At 44.7% G+C, this 23,272-nt stretch overlaps 1 protein-coding gene across 4 annotated transcripts in view; it reads right to left on the bottom strand.

The window, feature by feature from the left end:
• The window catches only part of RNF43 (ring finger protein 43), a 60,437-nt gene that overhangs the window by 8,444 nt on the left and 28,721 nt on the right, over positions 1-23,272 (bottom strand). For 3 of the 4 annotated variants that reach the window (XM_016123091.2, XM_016123089.2, XM_016123090.2), the window contains one exon: positions 5,644-5,766. In XM_016123091.2, the coding sequence (XP_015978577.2) occupies positions 5,644-5,766 (123 nt within the window). Of the gene's footprint in view, positions 1-697; positions 2,077-5,643; positions 5,767-23,272 lie in introns of those variants that run through there. The other variant, XM_016123093.2, reaches the window with a different exon arrangement.

Here is a 23,272-nt window from a genome sequence, read left to right as displayed (position 1 = left end):
TGCCTGACCAGAGGAGCTTGCAGAGCATCCCCCCAGCGCAAGCAAAGTTCCAAGAGCCTGGGACATTGCTCTCAACCAAGGTCTCCATGGCCCCAGGCTCAGCCCATCTCCTGAGCTCTCTCTCCCTGCCACACTCTAGTTTGCTAACTCTCTCTGGCTCCAATTCAAGGACTTAATGGAGGCCCTATCCAGTGCTTTATCCCTTTGTCCCTTCCCTGAGGGTGGCACTAAAGACTCAGGTGGGGAGGGACCTGAGAGGCTGTTCCCATGAGGACACACGTGCACATGCATGCTCACCAACGCTCCAGGAGAAGGCTTGGGGAAGCAGAATCTAGCCAACCAGTCAGAGCAGAGGTAAAAAGAGAACAAAAAGTAGGACTCTGAGGGCTCTGGGTGAGGGTTAGAGAAAGGAGATAAGGACTGGAGGTGGGGCGGAGGCACAAGGGCAAAGGGCCAACAGACGGACAGACGGACGGACGGACGCTGCTCCCAGCCTTAGTGTCAGGTCTCCCTGCCCAGCACAGCCACCTCTGGCCTTCTTCCCGACTGAAAGCTCATCTAGTGATGGCACCAGGCTGGGCCCTCATGCTCAGAGGGGTCTGTGGAGTCTCCGGGGCCCTCTTCCAGGCACTGAAGGAGTTAATCCTTCTGCAAGTAGTGGTGGCAGGAAGAGGAGCCAGTGCTGGGGCTTACTCACCCTCTCGGTGCTTTGATCTCTGCTTCCCTTCCCGGGGAGAGCCTGTCAGGGCAGGTCTCCTGCCGGCAGGCCAGGGGAGCGGCTCCCACTCCCGCTCCCTGCTCCCCACTCCCCAGGCAGCAGAAGGGCCAGGGGGCCCCTCAGAACAGGCAGCCAGCAGGCAGGGGAGCTGGGAAACAGTGTTGGAGACACTCAAGTGGGGCCCTGTTTTGGTCAGGAGGGTAACTTCCTCTTCTCTCCTCTGTCCCTGAGGAGCTGGGCTGGGCCCTCCACCAGCACCCAGGCCCAGCCCCGGCCCAGGCTTGCCAGGCTCATTGACTGGAAATTCACAGGCCTCCAGAATGTAGTTACTGAAGAAGGTGAGAGGTCACAGCCTTCATCCACCTCCTGCCCACTTACTCCCAGGAAGCCCACCCTACCTAGGGGACCCCTGGCAAAAAGCAGCTCCCCAATCTTCAGAGCCCTCCAAGCCAGGGTATGGGAGCGGCCCCAGGGGAAAAGGAGAGGGCTTCCTACTGCTACGCTCAGAGTCCAGGACTTGGCCAAGGGGTGTGGAGGTCACCCCAGCAGTCACAAAATTGAGACTCCTTGATCCTCTGGTGCTGCCAGGGCCTTGTGCTTCTCATCCCCAGAATGAGACCCTGTGCCTAGCCTGGTCCGGAAGAACATGAGGGGAGGGTGCAGACTTCCTCCTCTGGAGATTTTCTTACCTCCCCACCCCTCTCTTTGAAGGATTGGGGTAGGAACAGTGGAAAGTAATTACCCTGACGTTCAAACATCCCAGCCCATTACAGCCCATAATTACAAAGTTGTAAAAGTGATCAAAGAGAGAATTCGCCAACAGGAGAAACAAACAGGACTTTCAGGCAGTGGGTGCCTATGTCCAGAGTTCTAGGAATCAAAAAGCAAGATTGGAGGCCAGATGGCAACCTACTCTGGGGCTATCCGTGCTTCCCTTCAGTCCACCTGCACCAAAGAAAGTGGGAGGGAGATGAAAAAGAAGCACTTCTTCGGGGACTTGAATCTGGAAAGCAGAGGGGGTGAGCAGGCTCTCCAGAATGGAAGACTGGGCCGTAGAAAGACAGGGCAGAGACCTCTGGGAGCTGCAGAGTCAGCCAGCCCCCTGGGGGCAGCGAGCAAGGCTGCCTGCCACCTCTAGCAATGGCAGCCAACACATCCCGGGACTTCCGTACTCCGCTCTGCAGATCTCTGGGCCTTAGATCTTCCTTTCCAGATGCAGTCTCTGTATGTCTCCTCCTCATCAAAGATTGACTGAGCCCTGAGCACCAAGCCAGGCAAGCCAGGCCTGCCAGAATAACTCCTAATCTAGTTAAGGAGAAAAGGTAGATAGATAGATAGATAGATAGACAGACAGACAGACAGACAGACAGACAGACAGAGATATAATCTAGTTGTGGAGAAAAGGTGTATGTGTGTGTATATATATATATATATATATATATATATATATATAACTACAATAATAGTTATATATAATTATAATGCTTATGACAACATTCTAGAGTACAAATGAATGAAACAGGTGAGTAGTTTCCAAACTTTTTTCCACTGCAGAAAACCCTTTCCTTAATTCCCCTCATCTCACACACACACACACACACACACACACACACACACACACACACACACACATACACACACCCCTTCAATATACGAAACAGATCAAAGTGAGCTGAGGTTGAGGGTGGGGCTGGGGGTAAGAAGAATCCTGGGTTTCGCCCTCCCCCAAGGCGCCTCTGTGAAACCTGGTGTGGAAAGCATGGACAGAGACCCTGGTAGCTTGCCAGGAGGGAGGGATTTCTGCTCCTAGTGCACTAGCTGGGCTGGGCCAGTCAGGAAAGATTCAGTAGAAGAGGTGGGAGGAAAAAGAAGGGAAATCATCTTCACTGAGACTCACTCAGCTCAGACTGCTTAGGCTTGAGGCCTGAATCCATGACACTGGGCAAGTCATCGCTGACTGTTGTGTGCCTCACTTTTCTTTGCTGTAACTGGGGATTATAATAGGACCTACTTCACAGGGTTGTTTTGAGGACGATATAAACTAATCCATATTAAGCCTTATAATAGTGCCTGGTACACAGTAAATGTTCCTTAAGTTTTAGTTATTATTTTATCAGTTATTTCTATGTTCTTTGCGTATGTAATTTCATTTACTTCTCACGATAACTCTATAAAATAGTCATCAGCCCCACTTTTGAGTTGAGGAAACCCAGGACAGAAACCAGTTTGGGTGACAGGATAGGGGGAGGCGGGTGGTGACAAGAATGGAAGAATCCAGAAAATTTTGGTGAGGGTTTCAGAGGTCAAGAGAGTTAACAATGAAAGAAGAAAACTAACATTGTTCACTATAAAAGCATGGGATGGTGATGACGACAGCGATATTGCAATCATTCATTGAGTGATAACTATGTACTTGACACAGGCTAAGAGCTTCCATCTGAACTGTCTCATTAAATCCTCATCACTACCTTACGATGTAAGTCCCATTATTCTGCCCCTTTTACAGACGAGGAAACAGAGGCTCAGAGAGATGAGCTAAAATGCCCAGGTCACACTGAGGGGCAGTGGAGTTGCCGGGCTTCAGACCCCAGGCTGTCTGGCTCGAGAGCCCCAGCTGTCAATGTTGATGGCACCACCGACACCAATCGATATGCCAGAGCAGAGCTGATTGAGGTCAGCAGTTTTCAAACTTTCCTCACCGAAGACTTACCTTTACCTGTGTATCCCTTGAACTGTTTTTTAAACAATATATTTTATTAAACTAGCTGCATTTATTACAATTTACTTTCCTATGAGATAACTTGTATTAACTAACACATTCAACTGTTAGAATGCCAAAAGCAAAAACAAAACAAAACAAAACAAAACATGACATTTTAGTTAAGCCTGTGGGACTTCTTAAATATTGGAAGTAGCTCAAAGATCCACCTTACTTTCACAGACCTCTTTTGGGCCAGGGGATCCCAGGTATGAGCTACTTGGTCAGGTTGAAGGATGAGACCTGAGGGAAGCCCTTGGACCTGACCAGAGGAACAGCTTGGGGTTAGGGCAGTTCCCACCAGAGGTTCCTGCCCAGTGATGGGGGAGGTGCCAGGGGAGCAGCCTGGGCAGTGACTGCAGGATCTCTGAGAGAAGAGGTCACAGGGCAGTAGCCAAGGCACTTCTTCTAAACCCCTCATGTTTTTTGTTTGTGTTTTGTTTTACCTCGGGCACCATTGCCATTCGACACATATCGTTTTCATCCTCACAATAATCACTGGGGTAGGAAATAAAAGTCCCATTTTCTGGTGGTGGAAACAAAGGCCCGACAAGGTTAAACTATCTCAAAGAGCACTGACCACACATTCCTTGCTTCCTAGTGTCTGTGCCCACGCCTTAATTCTACAGGAGTGTGCTCTTCTGAGGGGCGAGAAGAAAACCTCACATGTGGACACGTCCTGACAGGCTGCCAAGTGTTCACAGGTATGTGAAATCATACACTGCTCTCGGAGAACAGCAGAGCTTCTCTGAACCCTCTTCCCCCATCTCTCTCTGTCTGTCTGTCTCTGCCTCTGTCTCTCTCTCATACACACACATACACACTCCACTCACATTCACACTACCTAACAGTGAGCACTTGTCTATCAAATGAATAAATGAATGACATTTGCCTGCATTTTGAAAAACAAGGGAAATGAAATAGCCAGAAGCAGGGTAACTTCAGCCTCAAAAATTCTGCTGCTATTAAGGACCCTCACAGTCTTGCAGAGACACCACAGCTCCTCCAGGTGTGTCCTGGGCCCCAATTCCCACCTCCCCTGGAGTTCTCCTTTGCACCGGCATGGCCAAGCCAGGAGAACATCCTTTTCTACTTGTGGGCACTACAATCAGAACGCTGTTCACATACCTGCCCCCTGTGGGATCACATAAGAACCCACGCTGTGTCCTTGAGACTCGTGGCTCAGGAAACAGCCCTCAGGAGGACCAGGAAATCCCCAGGGGATCTAGGCCTGAGTGCAGTGAGCAGGCATACAGGTAAATAAGAGTTGTCACCCTCCTCCTTTACCACCCCTGGGAGCAGGACCCCCTCCCTCAAGTCTGACTGACCATGCCACGCACAATCTAACTACACTCTGGCTTATGTCCCCATGAGAATCTTTTCACATATGTTTAGCCTTTCCAGCCGGAATGGAAGGTAACAGAGCAGAGAGAGTAAAAGCCCTGGTTTGAGAACTGGATAAGACTCAGTTCAAATCTCAGCTCTGCCTTTCCTAGCCTTGTCCTCCTGGTGAGTTACTAAGTTTTTGATCCTCACTTGCCTCATAAGTCAAATAGGGAATAATAATGTCTAGTTTCCTAACTGTTGCGAAGGGTAAATGAGACTACATATAAAGAACCTGTCCCACACATCTCACCTAGCACATGGTAAGCACAGAAAACAGTACCTAATGTTAAAGCAGGGATTACAAATGCAAATGTTTACAGGGCCTGTGAGGTAGCAGGCCAGTGGGGAGCACGGCAACCAGGGAGCCCACGACTGTGGAAAGGCTGCCATAGTGCCCGTGGAAATGTGGGGCCACTGGGTTGCAATCAGGGAGCAAGTGGGGGAATGTTTTAAGGGTAGGAACAATGGGTTCTGTTTCCGCTATTCTTTGCTCTGAGGCTGGGCAGGGGCAGCAGTTTAGGAGACGGGGCGGGGGGCAGGGGAGGCAGGAGATGGGGTGGGGCACATGTCCTAGTGACAGTCAAAGGTTCTGTTGGCAGATGGGCGGTAGAGAAAGGAGAGACGCCTGCATTTCCAACTCTCAGACCAGTCTTGGCTTAGGAAAACCTGAGTGAATTAGGTACGTAACTCCTAGGAGACTTGCGGCCAGAGGGCACAGGGACCTCTCACAGCCTGGAGCCAGATGAAATTCGGAGTATGCGTGGGGTCAGAGTGAATCTACCTTGCTTGCCAGTGACAGGCAGGGGCGGGGGGCCCGCTGGGGACTCTCCAGCTTGACGATGCTGATAAATCCAGGTTCCAGATTGTCATCATCACTGGCATTGCACAGGTACAGGGGGTGGGACTGCAGGGAGAGAGAGAGAAAGACATGTTAGGGAGGCTCTAGGGAGCAGGAGTAAGCCGTGAGAGCCAAACTCTTCTCTGTTGTAGGCAGGTACCAGGCAGGTCCTCGGTGCTAGGAAAGAGTGGTGTCTCCTTACTAGATTACCTCATACCAAGCTAGTAAGCATTCATTGTCCTTGCAGGGGTCCCAGGGCCAAGGTGGGGGCAGATAGGAGTGAGGGATGTCCAAAAGGGGGACTAACTGAAGAGCCTGCTGCAAAGCAGCCCAAACAACCCTCAAGCCCTTGTTTTCCAAACGGGCAGCCACAAAGCACTTTTCTCCCAGCCCTATCCTCTCACATTTCCTAATTGTTCTATCTACACCCAACACCCCTGGCTAAGAGCCTTGCTCCCCAGAGCACTGCTGGGTGTTGCCTGTGCCTCCTGTCCTGGGGGCAAGATTCTGAAAGCCCTGATATAGTCCTTGGCCTGGTGTTGCTGGATTCCCACCCCCCACCCCCAGCAACTGTTGCCTCATAGATTCCCACCTCCCATGGGGCTTGGGTCTTCTCACTCAGTGCTACCTTGTCCCTCTCAACTCCCTCCTTTGCCCCTGCCCTATGACCACCCTGGGATTAAGCAGGGTGATGATAGGAAGAAGAGACTATTTGGGGATGAGGCTTGGCTCACAGTTAAGCCTTGAACCGCACAATTCTTAGGGGCTCATCCTGTCCCGAGGAATGATGCAATAAAGTTGGAGCCAGCTCAGCCCACCTGCTCGGAGGTCCAATCCAACACCTGGGCCTCTCGCCCAGCTGGTGCTAAGTGATGACTAAGGGGGAAGTGGGCCCAATATATGCTGACAGAGACCAGAGGATTCCTTCATCAAAGGGATGAAAACTGCCATTCTATACACTCTCTTCTCATTCAAGGTGATTCGAATTTGAATCTAATTTTCGCAGAGTGCTGTGAAAATTTAGTATGATTTATTTGGCCCTAGATCATCCTATGGGCCAGGGGTTTCCACATAGTGAAAACCCAATGTATCCTGGCAAAAAAGAGAATTTCCTACTAGGAAGCTGCCAATACTTCCCTTTCTGTTGCTGTCGAAGTCTAAAGCAGGGGTCCCCAATCCCTGGGCTGCAGACTGGTACCAGTCTGTGGCCTGTTAGGAACCAGGTGGCACAGCAGGAGGTGAGCGCAGGCCAGTGAGCAAAGCTTCATCTGTGTTTGCAGCCGCTCCCCAGCACTAGCATCACCGCCTCAGCTCCACCTCAGATCATCAGGCATTAGATTCTCATAGGGGCTCTGGCCCCTGGTGCCAAAAAAGTTTGGGGACCGCTAGTCTAAAGGACTTCTAAAGAAGAACCATCAGAGGAACCAGAGACTTTTGAACTTATGAAGATGATAACACCGATGATGGATTTAAAAGCACAGTCACTTTTTTGAAAGCACTTTAAGGCTGTCTCCTCTCACCGCATTACCGTGGTCCCTTGAATATAGGAGGTTTCAAACGAATATGCCCTTCCTTGCTTTAGACTATCCTTGTGAATAAAGCTCTCTGGGCAGGGGTGGGGGGTGTTGAGATGGGAGGGATTTCCATTCTTGCTCCTAGAACTTACTATTAGTCTGATAGCGATCAAATTTAGTGTGAGGGGAAAAGGTTATACACTTTCCCACCTCCAGAAAAAGCTAGGGCATAAGGTTGGGGGCTGTTCCCACTTCAGTGAAGCTGAAAAGCTCCATTAGTCTGTCTGTCTGCCCATCTGTCCAACCACGTATCCATTCATTTCTTCATTCTCCTAACAACAAAGGCCCGTGGTACCAGGCATGGTACAAAGCATTGAAGAGTCGACAATGAATCAGATAGGCTCCTTGCCTTAAAGAAGCTCAGAAGACAGTGGACAAGTGTACAAATATATCGTATTGTGATGTTTGACGCAGGTTCATTCAAGGGTCTGTGGGAGGCCACAGAAGCGGGTACTAACAATCCCACGTGGGAGGGCAGAGTGACTTCAGTGCTTCTTGGGGATGAAATAGGTATGTGATCACAGGGGAGGGCACCTTCATGACAGAGGAAGGGGCCTGAGGCGTGGAGGCACAGACACAGTTTTGGCGTGAAAGGAAGGCAGGAGATCAGGCTGGAAAGGTGGGCAAGAGCCAGACTATGGAACAGGGACCACAGATCAGCGTTTGAGAGGGACCTCCCCGGTGACTACAGAGGACGGTCTGGTGTGGTGAGGAGTCGAAAGTCAGCTGAAACAAAAGATGTGAGACCTTCCTTCCGGAACAACAAGTTGCAGCTACAGAAGTCTGCTGCTTTGCTTGCCGCCCCCCTGCCTGCCCCCCGCCCATGGTCCAGCTTTCTCAAGATAACTCCAAGAGGGGGAAAGTCACTTTAGAGAAGGATTTGCAAATATTTAACTACCAACCTCTCTGCCCCACTGGGCCTTCACAGTGCTATATTGCAGGATGCTTCTGAGGTGGCGGAGGGGAAAAAACTTGGTGTCAGTCTGGTGACTTCCCTGGTACTGAACTAGTGACTATGGAAGAGAGAAGGAGAGCAAATTAACCAACAGTAAATGCCTCTGGTGCGACTCCGGTGCACCGTTATCTCATTAAGAGGTAGGTGTGATCATCCCCATTTAAAGAGAAAGAAGCTTGAGGCCCAGAGAAGTAAAGGCCATACAAGGTCAGAACCCAGCTCTGCCTGGCTCCGTCCTCTGGAGTCATGTAACTCCAAATGAACCACACAGTCGCCCCTCCATTGTTAGGCTAATAATGATGAAAACAATGATGATGGTTTACATTTATTGAGTGAACGTGGTGAGCCAGTGATTGCTCTAAGCTCTCTTGTGTACTAACTCTGTTTGTCCTCAGAACCCTATAAGGTAAAAATTAGTATTGTCTCCATTTTAAAGCTGAGGAAACAGAAGTTAAGAAACATGCCCAGAACTATGTCGTGGAAATCAGAAGAAATGGGAAGTAGTATAAGATAGGTTAAAAAAAAATTAATAACAATTTCCATTTGACTTCAAAAACATGATACAGTCCCCAAGTCTTCCTAATTGTACATCCCTCAAGCCCAAGCCAAGTCCTTGAAATAGTGGTGACTTCCAAGACTGATCCTGGCCCTCTTCTTTTTTCACTCTTCATGGTGGCCCTGGGTGACCCCAGCCAATCCCAGCCAATGGCTTTGGGTTTCCGCATGTAGGTTGTCAATTACATACATGCAGCTCAGACTTCTCTTGAGTTCTAGACTCGTATGCCCAACAGGTATGGCCTGGATGTCTCTACCGGAAGAAATTTAAATAAGACATCTCAAACTCAGCATGTTCAATATTAAACTAATCCTGTTACCTCTCAAAACTGCCCCCCCAGTGTTCTCTATGTTAGGCATCAGAACCAATATCTACCTATTACCCACCCAGGTCAGATGTTGTCTGGCTAGTCTCTTCTCTTTTCTACCTCCTACCACCAGCACCAACATCCAACCAACCACCAAATTCTAACAAGTCTATCTCCTCAACATTTCTCTTAATTGTCCTCTTTCCTCCACTCCCGTTACGGCTACTCTAATACAGGCCACCATCGCTGCTATTCCAATTTACTGAAATAACTTCTTAAGTAGGGTCACTGCACCCCACTCAGTTCTCTATTCTGAAGCCAAAGTGGCCTAAAATGCTAACTTGAGCATGTCACTCTTCCACTTTTAGATCTTAAAAAAACTCATAGCTCTTGGAATAAAGCCTGTACTTTTAAACATAGCTTAAAACAGCAGTCCCCAACCTTTTTGGCACCAGGTACTGGTGCTTCTACGAGAATCTAATGCCTGTTAATTGGAGGTGGAGCTGAGGCAGTGATGCCAGTGCTGGGGAGCGGCTGCAAATACAGTTGAAGCTTCACTTGCTTGCCCATTGCTCACCTCCTGCTGTGCGGCCCAGTGCCTAACAGGCCATGGGCCGGTACCGCATTGGGGACCCCTAGCTTAAAAGGCTCTGCTGGCTCCAGGCTCATGCCTTTAAGGCTTACTGTTCCCTTCCCATACCTGTTCCACCCTTGCAACCCATGCTCCAGAAATAACTTACTTCATGTCCCCACTTTCAGCACATCCTGTTCTGTCAGGACAGGTCAGAGACCACACCACTAGGTCCCCTTAGCACCCTGTTTTCCCCCACTCATAGATTTATTCCATGGTATTTCAGTTGCCTGCTTATGTACCTCTCTTCCCCAGGCTTTGGCTGACTTCCACTGCCCCTTTGGCGCCTGCTACATAGTTTTCTTTTATTAAATATTGGTCTACAATCAGATTATGGAAAGCTAATTATAAAGACAACATAATGCACACAAAAATCCTGATAATGGTGGCTTTGAGAAGGGAATTAAAGAGGAGATGGTGAAGATGGACTTTGGTGTTTCGCATTGAATACTTCATAGGATAATATATTGAGATGGTGGGTTTTATTTTTTGCTGCTGTGGAAGAATAAAAAATGAGGTTTATAGTTCGTTCTGTGCCTTTTCTATCTTGCCATTCCAGGAAGATAGCCTCATCTTCTCTTTCCTTGCTTCAGGGGCATTTGCCAAAAGCAAATGTTGCTAAAGACCCACCTTCCAGCTTTTGCAAAGGACTGAACTCATTGAGTGACCTGGAAGCTGGCAGGAGTGTGTATGGGGAAATGGGCAAAAAGGGTTAGAGTCCATGGGATCCTGAGGATGTGCCAAGTTATGGGGATCTGCAGCCGGTGTCCCAGAAGGGGTGGACCCTAAGGGTCTGGACCCTGGCGAAAAAGATGTGCCTACATGGATTTCAAGGGAACACTCATGCTTGGACATTGGGCATAATTGTGGTGACCAGCATGAACAAATAATAGAGGGGTCCCTTAGATATTTCAGTTTTGGTTACTCAATGAGGGAAAGTTATCAAAACAAACAAACAAACAAACAAAAAACCCCACCAAATTTCTAATCACCTAGTGGAATAGGGCCTCTAAGTCAGATTTAATTTGATGAAAATAAAATTCCACATTTCTTGTCATATTTGTGGCATGAAACCATACTCACTACACTTTTGTATGGTTTGACTCTTTTATAATGAGAGTTTTTCAAGTATTTTAGATTAAAACCCAAAAGAAAATGGCCAATCAGAACGTGCTCATTACCTAGCAAGGCAGCGTCAGTCTTCCTTGGGTGGAACACGGAGGCTGTCTTTGCCCCCTCCTCCAAGGAATTTCAGCCAGCAAGAGAACTCTTGAGAAGAAAACAGATCCAAACGCATCTGCCTCATTGGGATGCGTGGTCTCCTCATAATGAAGATGAGAATGTGATTTCTACATTGGGCCACCTGTTTTCTAGGTGATGCTAGGAGAGGGCCAAGAGAAATGGGCTTGCAGGATTCGGGGAGCGCGTGGCTGGGGAGGGCCCCTGGGAACTTGGTGGACTTTAGAAATGGTTACTTTTATCTGTATCTTCCTGAAAGGCCAGGAGATGGAAAGCCCCTGTTCCAGATGCTTCCTTGAGGGACAAATTAAGAAGACTTGCTCTCAGGGTCCAAGCCACTCTGGCTGAGAATTCAGCTTTGCACCCACATTTTATACACCTTAGTAAAGACGTGTGTTCTTTCCTTTAGTGATGTGTGATGTATTTCATACTCTTGAGTCTGTTGTCAATCTCTCTGTCTTCCTCCTTAATTCTGATTTTTTCCCTCTCTTCCAAAACAGACCTAAGTTTCAAAATTCTGACTCCATCATTTACCTGTAAGACCTTGGCAAGTTACTTAGCCTTTCTGACTTCATAGTCGTCATCTTCAGAATGGAATATAAATGCCTCCTGATTATCATGAAGACCAGAGATAATGGGTATAAATGCCTACCACAGAGCCTGACAAAGCAAGTTGCTCATTAAATGGTAGTTGTTTTCATTATTGCACCTGTAATAATAAAAACCTCTTTCTAGAAGGGACAAAGCTCTTTCTGACTGCTTCTGCCTTGGTCACCTCTCCAGTGCCTCTGAATGCCAGCGCTCCACAAGGCACAGTCTGGGATAGCTCATTATCCATGGTCACTTCCCTTCTGTACTCAGCCTGCCAAACCCCACTGAACAAGCTCTTCCAGTTCTCAGCCCGCCTCCTTCCCATGAAGGCGGCCATGTGATCTCATTACCTCCTCACAAAGGGCATTCCAGGGCTCAACTGAGCCCCGAACTTAATGCTGGTCTTACTTTATCCGTGGCATCTCCTCCTCTTGGGGTGTGTGCTTTTGCAAGCAATTCTTTACCGTCTCCTGTTTCCCAGCCACTCTCCTCCCCCCACCCCTGTTGCAATAATCTCTTACTTCTCTGATTCCACATATAGACCTTCACCCAGGCCTTGGACAGGTAACTTTACTGCCTGCTACAATTTTGCCTTTGTAATCAGGAACATTGGCCAGGCATCAAAGGCACCCTTCTCCCCATTTCCTCTTTTCAGATTTTATAATCATCCTCTCCTGTGCAACCTCCATTACTTGAACTTAGAAGTACCTGACTTTTATCTCAGGCAACAGGACACACGAGCATTATAAAGTCGAGCTTCTGTAGCTAAGGGGTTGGGAAAAACCAGATTGTCCTGGAATTGCTCCTTCTGGCTCTCAGCAACAGAATAGCCTCCGGGGCCCAGTTTGGTCACCTTGCCCTTTATTTAAAGAGGTTGATGCTAATATATAGGTGAGGTCCTAATGGTGATTGCTGAGGCTTATTTCCATCCTTACCTAAGCCTGGTGCTACTTCTCTGGGATGGCTAAGTTCCCTAATGAATTAAGTTGGGAGGGTAGGGAATTGTCAAGAGCAGTTTCCCATCTATCTTGTTAAAATGTTTTCACAAGGAAAATATATTCTTGCCTAATTGTGCAAATTTTTAAGGTACAAAAGTAAATAATATTGATGAGATAGAAGCATAACCTTGAGCTACCTGATGGAAAGGGACCAGCAGAGAGAGGACAGATGACAGAGGCCTCCAGTATTTCTTAAAACTTCCTGGGGTACTGGTGCTGGTGAGCAAGAGGACTGACAAGAGAACCGAAATGATGTGCCAGCTTCCAACAGGAAGCCGGGCGACGAAATTCTGAGAGGAAGAACTGAGTTCATTGAAGGTCCAGTCTGGAGCTTTGCATATTGTAGGTGCTTAGTATTTGGTAGAATAATAAATAAAACTCAGTAAATCAGTTTGAATCCAGTTTCCATATAGTTCATAAAAGGGATGTGAATTTCTAACAGCTGAGCATCCTTCATACCTTTAAAGGACACTCAAAACATGATTTTTAAAGATGGAGAATGTGACACTCATTACAGGCTGCCCATGGTTATGCAACTAGTCAAAGGAGATTAATTCAGTCCTCGTACCCCGTCTACTCCACCAGGTCCCTCCTAGGTGTGCACACTGGGGTGTATCCTGTGTGACACAATGCAGAGACAGAAGGCTTCAGGACTTCCATTTCTAGATTTTTCAAACTTGAATCGTTCTTAGCAATAAGACAGGAGAGGAGCAAGGTCTATCTGTTCCTTTTCCCTCCAGGCCTAGGCAATTTCTGCCCAGCAACCTCAGCTTCCTTCCTCTCCCTAGAGCTTATCTCATGTCTTCTACCAGCCACAACAAAGGCAACCAGACTCAGACGCTGTGCAGAGATGCCTTCCCAGTGAATAATCCCTGTTTGTTTAGGATGAGAAAGGTGTGTCCTGAAATTAGAGATCACAGAAGCTCAGACCCAAATAATGGCCATTCAGTCAGACTACCAGTTCCCCTGTCTCAATCCACATTAAAGACGGCATTCTTCCATTTAAAAATTCACCTGTCCTCATCTCAGAGTGTGTCCAAGCTCCACGATGTAACTGGACCTCTCTACCTTACAGTGGCCCCCTGGAGGGGTTTTTCTGACCCCACACTCTGCCTGGCATCTTTGCTTGTGCGGTTCACAGAGTCATAAACAGAGTTCTAAACAGGAAAAAGAAAGAGAGAAGGAGGAAAGAGCTAACCATCTGAGTTGCTTTAGAAATAAACTGTATCAGAGAAGAAAGCTCATTTAGCAGTAACCAGACAGAGAGGAGAACAATCCCAACCACCCAAGAGGTAGAGTTTTGTCCATCATATTCCCATAGAGAGGTCTTATCCTGACTCAGGCCAGAATGACCTCTAGTTACAGGGGCACCAGGAAGCTATTAGTGAGGTTACAAGCAAAGGAGAAGGAGCCTATCAAATACCATTTTAGTTATGCCAGCATTCTTTGTAAGGAAGGCCATGAAATAGGATACCGAGGTTCCGAGGCCTTAGAGGACACCTCCAGAGTCAAGTGGTTTGGACTCCTTCCCTCCACCAAGTGGGGAACTCAGGACTCAAACCACCAAGAATCTTCCTAAGAGGTCCTGAAATGCTGAAAAGCTGAGCTCTGCCACTCAGTTAGAGACCACTGTCCCAGGGAGATCTTGCCACCTTCACTGACCTTCATCCCATAGGATGCACCACTTGAGGCCCCTCATTTAGCTTCGTCTTGTTCAAAGAGGTCTTCTACAGAAAGGCTGAGGTCTTGACACAGGTGACAGTGTTGCTAGGAATGACACCTACCTCACATTTCCAGGATAGGAGGCCCTGGCCAGGACTCTTTCTAGGCATGGCCTAACTCTTACTGCACTGAATTCTTACACTTAACCCAATGCGCTATTTGTAAACAGCCTTGAAAGTCTGCTTTATGATTTTGCTATTCTTGTTTTAGCCCAACTCATGCCAGAGATGGTAGAAATTTAGAAACCTGCTGGAGGCAGGTAGTTTTTGTTTTTAAGTAGTTATTTAGGTTAAGATTTTACTGCTGAAAAAGCCAGACAGTCCTTGTGAAAAAAGACCAAAGAAATGAAACTCAAGGAGATCAGATTATTTATTTAAACATGCCAGAGGCAGGTTAGGAGGACTAGCAGAGCACTCAATCATTGCTAAATTTGGTGGTTTCAATGCAAGAATGTGAAATGGCTAAATTAATCTGGTTATTTCACACATGTTCCCTGTCTTTCGGGCCTAGTCTCTTGCTCAAAGGTTGAAGGTATTTCAAATCGCCCTGGAAAACTCTGCTTCATACTGTTGGTTTCCACGACTGGCTTATCAACCCTTCAAGGGCAGATATTGTATCCAAATGGACCAACTCAACTAAGTCTATGCTCAGGTTTTAATTGTTGCATTGTAAGTGGAGATGGGGTGAAGTTATGGCACTTGCTGGGCTGACCCCAGTCCCCAGCCCCTGGGGAGTAGTAACATGCAATATTGCATTTACACTGCAAAATGGAAAAAATATGGAGCACGGGCCCATCTTCAATAAAGGAACAATACAGGGGATGTTGGGGTAGTTGCACTCATAATTACATCAGGAGGAGGACGACAAAATTATTCAAGCTAGCAGCCAACCCAGACGCCCAGAGTCTCTCCTCAGAAGCCACTGGGGGCTGAGGTCAGGCCCAGGAGGCTTCTGTTCAGAGGAGGCAACAGCCAGGAAAGGCTTGTGTTGGAGACGCAAGGGCTCCGGCCCGACTGCTGACAGCCCTTTGACCACAGCTCTGAATCCCTGTCCATGGGGTGGCCCTGGGGAAGAGGCCTGCTTTGGGGGGACTGTTTAATGATTTGCCAGGAAAGAACAAGGCAAACAGACTGCTGGCAGCTGCCTGGATGCAACAGGAGAGTAGGTTTTTATTCCCACCCACAGTGTGGCCTTCCAGGCAAGGGATAAAAGAAAAAGTGAGAGAGGGTGTTGTGAGAGCCTGGGAGGGTTTGCCATTTTGGACTCAGCATTTCACTGAGTCTCTATGGATGGTCCCTGGATATCTTGGCATTGGTGCCAGTTGGTATTTCCATCCTTTGTATATTTTAGTCATTCCTAATAGTCGCATCTCTTGAGCTCCTAAGAACTAATGAGTAAGATATGTAAGTGGCCTCTGACGGCAGAGTTCTAGGCATTAAAGAGAATGAAACAAACGAACAAAAATGCTGTCTTTGTTCTTAAGAAATATTTTACAGAAAATGTATGAGATGGGAAAGTAGCTTGGTTCTCAGCTAAATTCCTTTACTTTCTCTTCACATGGACTTTTCTTTATCTCCTTGGCTCTATAGAGAAAAAAGCGGCACCTCCCTCTACCCCTCCCCCACTCTGCTGTGAACCAGAAACTCCAAAATCTGTCTTAGGTCTCCCCACCTACTTTTGCCCTTGACCTCCCAGCACAGCCCAAACTAGGTCCCTCTCTAATCCTCTGAACAGCCTTCAGTCCCTAGACTCAAACACTTTGCTCGTATAGTACAGTCATATAGTTGCTCCTAAAGTGACAGATTCAAAATTCTTAAATGACACCTCTTAGTTCTATCAGTCTATTCCACTGTGACACACCCTCTTATTCATTTCCTCCAGCAGAATGCCTGATTATTAGATATTTAACAAAATATTAGTTCTTTCCTCCTCCCTTTAAAGTAGATCCTGATCTCCTTTAAGTCAGGGACTAGGTCTATTCATCCCTCAGTATAATGCCAGGCACAGAGTACATGTGAAGAAAAAAAAAATGTATGTTGAATTATCTGTTTTAACAAACAGATGTGATATCAAATAAATTTGGTGGTTGCCTTGTCATTTGATCAGGATATGATAATTTTCAGATTTCTCTGCTTTCTCAGAAACCTTCTGCATACTCCCTGTAAGTTTTTCACCTCTTAGGGATAGGGGAGTTCTCTTCCTTCCCTTTTACATCATGCCTAAATCACCCCTATAACTCTTAACAAAACTCACTTGTTTCAGGAAACCCTTCCTGCTTAATAACCCTTTCGTCTTTCCTCAGTATCAATGCGCTGAGCAGAGCATAATCCCCAATGGGGGATTTTATTGGTGAGCATCTCCTCACCAATAAAACAGAATGGCTCCTGCTCTCAAGAGACTATAGACCCATAGCCATTCATTGTAGACACAGGCTCATGTGCAAGGGTCTTAAGGCCATTTGTCAAACATCACACAGGGAGTGCTAATTCACAGAGCACACCACATACAGCTTGGGAGAATGCAGAATGAATGAAAAACGTACTTACGCTGGCTATATTGCTTTGGAAGTGCCCTCCTGTCCTTTTGGGCCCTTTTGTCTATCTACTAGATCTGATAGGAAGCTCCTTCAGGGCAGGAGGCATTTAAAGACTTTTAAAAATAATTTTATTTATTTTTTTATTCTTACAGAATTGACTCAAAGAAACTTGCCTGTCACCGGCTTTAGGCCACAGTGTTGGCTGAGCATCTCAGGTACACTTCAGTTCCTACCAAGATTCTATGGGGACTTAACCAGTGACCCGCATGGAAGAGGTCTAGAACATCTGAGTTATTTTTTCTGAATGGGTCCTTTTTCTAACCTTTAGTGGAATGAGAGATGAATTCTCTCTTTTCTCCATCTTTTATATCCTGAAAATTTGATGTGCCTGAAGTCCAAAGTTTAGAAACTTCGGCTGAGTAGCTGTTTGATATCATCACTTTTCCCATGTTTCAGCTTCCGAGGAACCCAACCAGCCTTCAGCCTGTTCAGGCCCTGAGGATGTATGTAGGCCACTTCATGCCAAATGTGGTTATATGCTCAAATATTCCAAGCATCCCCTGACTTGCGCTTTGTGAACTATGAGTTCTTTGTTACTTCCTCATTGCTCAAAACTCTTTATTTTTCTTGCTAAGTGCAGGTGGTTAAGAGATACAGGAAAGATAATCAAAGTGCTGATAAATGGAAGAGGCATCTTCTCAGTTATCAAGTTGGCTCTGCTGAATAGAAGTTCCTGTTCGCATTTGTCAGGAGATTCGAGAAGGTGCCATCAGCAGAAGCAGTGGGTAAGGGAAGTACTTAGAGAATTAGGGAGCAGAGCCAAATTCCTAGGTTGAGAGTTCACAGGGCAATGAGGATCAATAGTAGCACTTTTGATTTGTACACTGTTATCAAGGTACAAAGCAACACTACCCTTTGTCCCTTTTATTTTTACTCTGCTAATGGAACTCTTTACCCTAAGTTAAGACTATTACTCAGCTTTGATGTTGCATTTTATATTAGCAAAGTGCTTTATAATCCTTCATTAGCTATTTTATTCTCCCTTTATTAGTACCACCCATTTCACAAATTAGGTTGAAGAGACAACGCAATGCTTGCAACCAGGAATCCTGAATTCCGGGCATGTACTAAATATAATCAAAGGAGACTTGACAGGCCACAGGAAGAGTCACAGAGTAAAAGAACAGAAGCACCAGAATTATAAGAGCCTTCTTGGGAAATAAACCTCCAATGATTTAGGGCAAGACTTGAAAATTTTATTTTGCCAGCAGTAAAACTGAGAGCTTTCACTAGCTTAAATTTAAAATGTGACCACCGAACACACCTTTAACAGGAAAATAGTTTTCAATTGCCTAATTTCTTCCATAGCAGAGTTGAAAGCAGAAAGAAAAAAAAAGATGTATCTGAATTTATTGGTGCCAGTTGTTTCCTAAGGAAAAACATTGATGCTAAAGCAAGACAAACATACATAAGTCACTTCTGAGCTGCTGGACCCCTTTTCTTCACACTTTCCCCACTTGGTGTTTGTGACATAATGCTTATTCTCATTCTTACACTTCTCTGACTGTCCCCCATTTGTTGCCTCTTCCTTTTCCATCTCCTTCCTCTCATTTAAATATAAGGATATGTTATTTGATATCTATTCTCTCTTTTTTGGAATTCTTATTCATTCCAATATCTTCAATGATAATTCTCAAATTTGTTTCCAAAGGCAAATTCTCCTGCACTTCAAAAGGACTGTAGACATTATTTCTTTGTAGTCTTGCTGGTACCTCAAACTCAAATGTACCAAGCCTATATATCATCTTCGTCCTGTGTTCCACCCTTAACCAATAACCCCTCTTAGCTATTTTTGTTAATGGTACCATCATTTTCCTAGAGACTCAAGCCGAGCACCTCAGAGTCCTTATGATTCCTCCTCCATGTGTCTAATCACTTAAACATGTCTTTGGAAACCTACCTTCCCTATGTCTCTGGAATCTGAACAAGGCCCTAACATAACAGGCAATCAATAAGTGTGTGCTGAATTAATATTGAAAGCTTGAGCTTTTGGTCTCCAGAGAGTCCATTCATTTGTGATTCATACTTCACACTGAGAACTCTTTAGAAACAATCTCTGGCAGGCTATCAGAATTTCAAACAACGTTAACAGAGAAGCTGAGTCAGTCCAGGATTAAGTTCAGTCCTAGTTCAGTCAACAGGAATTGTCTGGACCCTGTTCCTGCTTGAGATACCATAATTTGGCAACTTGTGTGAGCCATGGGAGCTCATCAGAATAAGTTTAGAAAAGAACATATTTGCCTTAGGGACAGGCAAGCAAAAATGCATGATACCTATAAAAACAACCACTAGTGGGTTGACAATGACAACAGCTTCACTGGTATAAAAAAGGGTCCCAAAAGGCCATTTGGTTTCACAGGTTCTAAAGGTGGCTCAGCCAAGATTTAACTATACCTTACTTTGGCTTTCATCCAATCCATTTCCTCTTGGCCCAGTGAGCAAATGGGTAATTAAATGACATCAGCCACCATGAGGCAGCAAGAACATAAGGAGGTTTCATGGTGCCATATAATGTGGCACCGAGTCTCTGAATCACCAACCACAGGTGCATCGACTCTTCCCCTCACCGCACCGCCCCCCTCCATAAAAGCCACTTTATCTGATATTGTTGTTGATACAGTGACTATGCTTAGGTCCTGGGCACTTTCCTTTGCTTCTTAGTGTTTGTTCGGGCTGGGTGCTCCTGTGCAGATACCTATAAAGGAGTACTTACGGTGCAAGAGTAATCACCCCATCATCAGGCCCTGCTTTTGCCTTTAGGTAGGCTTACCTCTGAATGTAGCAGCATACCTAATTGCTAAGCCCACACCTACCTGAAATGCTTCAGAAGCTGAACTCCTTTCCTTGCCAAATACCCAACTAGTGGAGTTGCTGTCTGTCACTAAGTTTATTCTTAGCCTGGACATTGTCAGGCATGTTTCTGGAGCCATCTTTCTCCCTAAAATAGCAGCTGCTGCAATCTCCCACCAGACCCTTTGTAACAGAGAAGATCAACAGCTCCCAAATGTTCTTTGTCAAGATATAGTCATTTGATGTGACTACTGAGCAGGATGCTGGATGGATACGCCTGGAGATTTTCCCATGGACCTGAATGGGCCTGAAATATGGCCTCTTAGTTGGCAAGTGCTTGATGAACACCTATCTTCTTCCCAAAATCGTGTTAGGTCCTTCTCAGGACTTACAGTATTATTGGGGAGATAATATACACACATACACAGAACTAAGTAGTGCTAAAATGATATATCATCAAGGGTTACACTGTGTGGTATAGCCAGGAGACTTTGCGGAGGAGATGGATCTTAAGCTTGCCCTAAAGGAAGGCAGAATTCAAATAGGAGAAAAATAACCACATAAGTAAAATAAGCGGGATCTGGTCCATAGGCATCTGTTAAATGAATTTTGGGAACTTCCCAGCTATAGCCTTGAGGAAAATTAGGGGCCAAGTGAGAAGAAAAGTAGGGTTTTTTGACCAGTTTCCTCTCACATCTCCAAGGTTCAGGAAGACTTGTAGATCTACAAGGATAGTTTGGATAGCTGAGGCAGGGTCAAATTCTGAAGGCCACCGAATGCCAAGATAAGGTTTAGACCTTGCTAGCATATGTGAAAAAAAGAATCATCCTAAATTCTTAAGCATGGGGGGAGGGGGTCTGTTTATTAAAACAGTATTTTAAGCAGAACAATTAAGTATCAGAGTAGAAACTGCAGTGTGATGAAGAGAGAGTCGGTGGTAGGAAAACCAGTTAGAGAGTCGTTCCGGTAATCTAGTACTGGCATGATGAGAGCTTGAATTCTGGTGGTAACAGTTAAAAGGTGAAGAGATGAATCACAGAAATTATGAAGAAAGGGTTGAAAGTACTTGTGGACAGACCGAACTATATAAATGAAGGAATGAAAGGTTCTAAATCTGGAGAACCGGGGGCGAAAATGTTGCATCAACCCAGAGAGGAATATTGAGAAAAGAAGTTAACTTTAAGCAGTGAAATTTTAGTTGTCTTTGAAATACTGAATTAGAGACGAACATTTAAATCCTATAGGTAACACCAATGATGAACTTTCAGTAAGAGAAATTAAGAATATTATCTCATTTACTATTTCATCAAAACCAATAAAATACCTGGCAATCAAATTAACCACGGAAGTAAGGCTTGTTCTAAAAAATTATGTCATTAAAAAAAGAAACTGAAGAAGATATAAATAAATGGAAGTATATATCATGCTCACGGGTAGGAAGAATCAACATCAGTAAAATGGCCATGCTACTCAAAGCAATCTATAGATTCAATGCAATCCCTATCAAAGTACCAATGGCATTTTTTAGAGAGCTAGAATAAATAATCCTAAAATTTATATTGAACCATAAAAGACCCCAAATAGCCACGGCAATCTTGAGAAAGAAGAACAAAGTTGGAGGTATTACACTACCTAATATTAAACTATACTACAAGGCTACAGTAATCAAAACAGCATGGTATTGGCATAAAAAACAGATACATTGATCAATGGAACAGAATAGAGAGCCAAGAAATAAATCCATGACTATGTGCTCACTTAATATATGACAAAAGAGGCAAGAATATATAATGGAATAAAGACAGTCTCTTCAATAAATGGGAAAATTGGATAGATACATGCAAAAAAGAAAAAAAGAAACTGGACCACCTTCTTATATTATATATAAGAATAGACTCAAAATGGATTAAAGACTCAAATGTAAGACCTGAAACCATAAAACTTCTAGAAGAAAACACAGGCAGTAAACTTTCTGATATTTCTACTAGTAATTTATTTTCAGACATTATCTCTTCAGGCAAGGGAAACAGAAGAAAAAAAAAATAAATGGGACCATATCAAACTAAAAAGGTTTTGCACAGCAAAGGAAACCATCAACAAAACAAAAAGACAACTGAATGAATGAAGATATTTGCTTATGATACATCTAATAAGAGGTTAATATCCAAAATATATAAAGAACTCATACAACTCAACAACAAAAAGCAAATAATCTAATTAAAAAATGGACAGAAGACCTGAATAGATATTTCTCAAAAGAGGAAATGCAGATGGCCAATAGACATATGAAAAGATGCTCCAGGTCACTAATCAGAGAAATGTAAATCAAAACCAGAATGAGATATCACCTCATACCTGTCAGAATAGCTATCATCAATAAATCAAAGAACAAATGTTGACGAGCATGTGGAGAAAAAAGAACCCTCATACACTGTTGGTGAGATTGCAAATTGGCACAGCCACTATGGAAAACAGTCTGGAGGCTTCTCAAAAAAATTAAAAATGGATATACCTTTTGACCCAACAATTGCACTTCTGGGTATTTATCCAAAGAAAATCAAAACAATAATTTGTAAAGATCTATACACCCTTATGTTCATGGCAGCACAATTTACAATAGCCAAGATATGAGAACAACCTAAATGCCCATCAACAGATGACAGGATAAAGAAGTTATTGTTCACTTGAAACTAATTAAAATAAATAAATTTTTAAAAAGAAGTTATGATTCATATATACAATGGAATATTACTTAGCCATTAAAAAAATGAAATCTTACCATTCGCAATGACATAGGTGGACCTAGAGGTTATTATGCTGAGTGAAATAAGTCAGACAAAGATAAATACCATTTGATTTCACTTATATGCAGAACCTAAGGAACAAAAAGAACAAACTAATCAAAAACAGACTCGCAAATACAGAGGGTAATCTGACGACAGCCAGAGGGGAGGGGTGTTGTGGGCCTGAGGGAAAGGGGTGAAGGGTTAAAGAAGTATAAATTAGTAGTTGATAGATGGTCACAGGGGCTAGGGAGCACAGCATAGGGAATGAAGTTTGCATTAATGTAATGGCTAGGTGTAGAGCCAGAGGAGAGAAAGAGCAATCAGGGGGATCGTTTATAAACTATATAAATATCTAGCCAATGTACTGTATACTTGGAACTAATAATAAAATTAAATTAAAAATAAATAAATCCTATAGGCAATTTGAAATAAAAATTGGCATTTGAGTGAAGACAGGGCTGGAGATATAAATTTGCCAAACACTGTTTTTATCTTAGGATATAGTATTATTGATAAGACATTTTAAATGTTAAGTTTAATGCATGAAAACACTTAGAAAAAGTTAGAACGGATATATAGATGAATCCTACTAAAAGTAGAGTTTGTGGTTATTGGTTCACTTGAGCTGGTCCTACTACAATAAATCCAGGAGGAATGATGCTGTGTAGCCTGCTATGCTAGAATGAAACTCAAATCACTTAGTTTCTAAAATAAGCTAATGTACAACCTAAGAGGTTCAGTGGCTCAGGGAAGTGGAAAGAAAAATGAGACTTTCTAAAGGCAAAGTAACTTTAAAATCTTCTCTTTGAGGATGACATAGAAACTAA

The sequence above is a fragment of the Rousettus aegyptiacus genome, unplaced genomic scaffold (assembly GCF_014176215.1).
Source record: "Rousettus aegyptiacus isolate mRouAeg1 unplaced genomic scaffold, mRouAeg1.p scaffold_m13_p_6, whole genome shotgun sequence".
NCBI lineage: Eukaryota > Metazoa > Chordata > Mammalia > Chiroptera > Pteropodidae > Rousettus > Rousettus aegyptiacus.
This window is presented reverse-complemented; position numbering and strand designations above follow the sequence as displayed.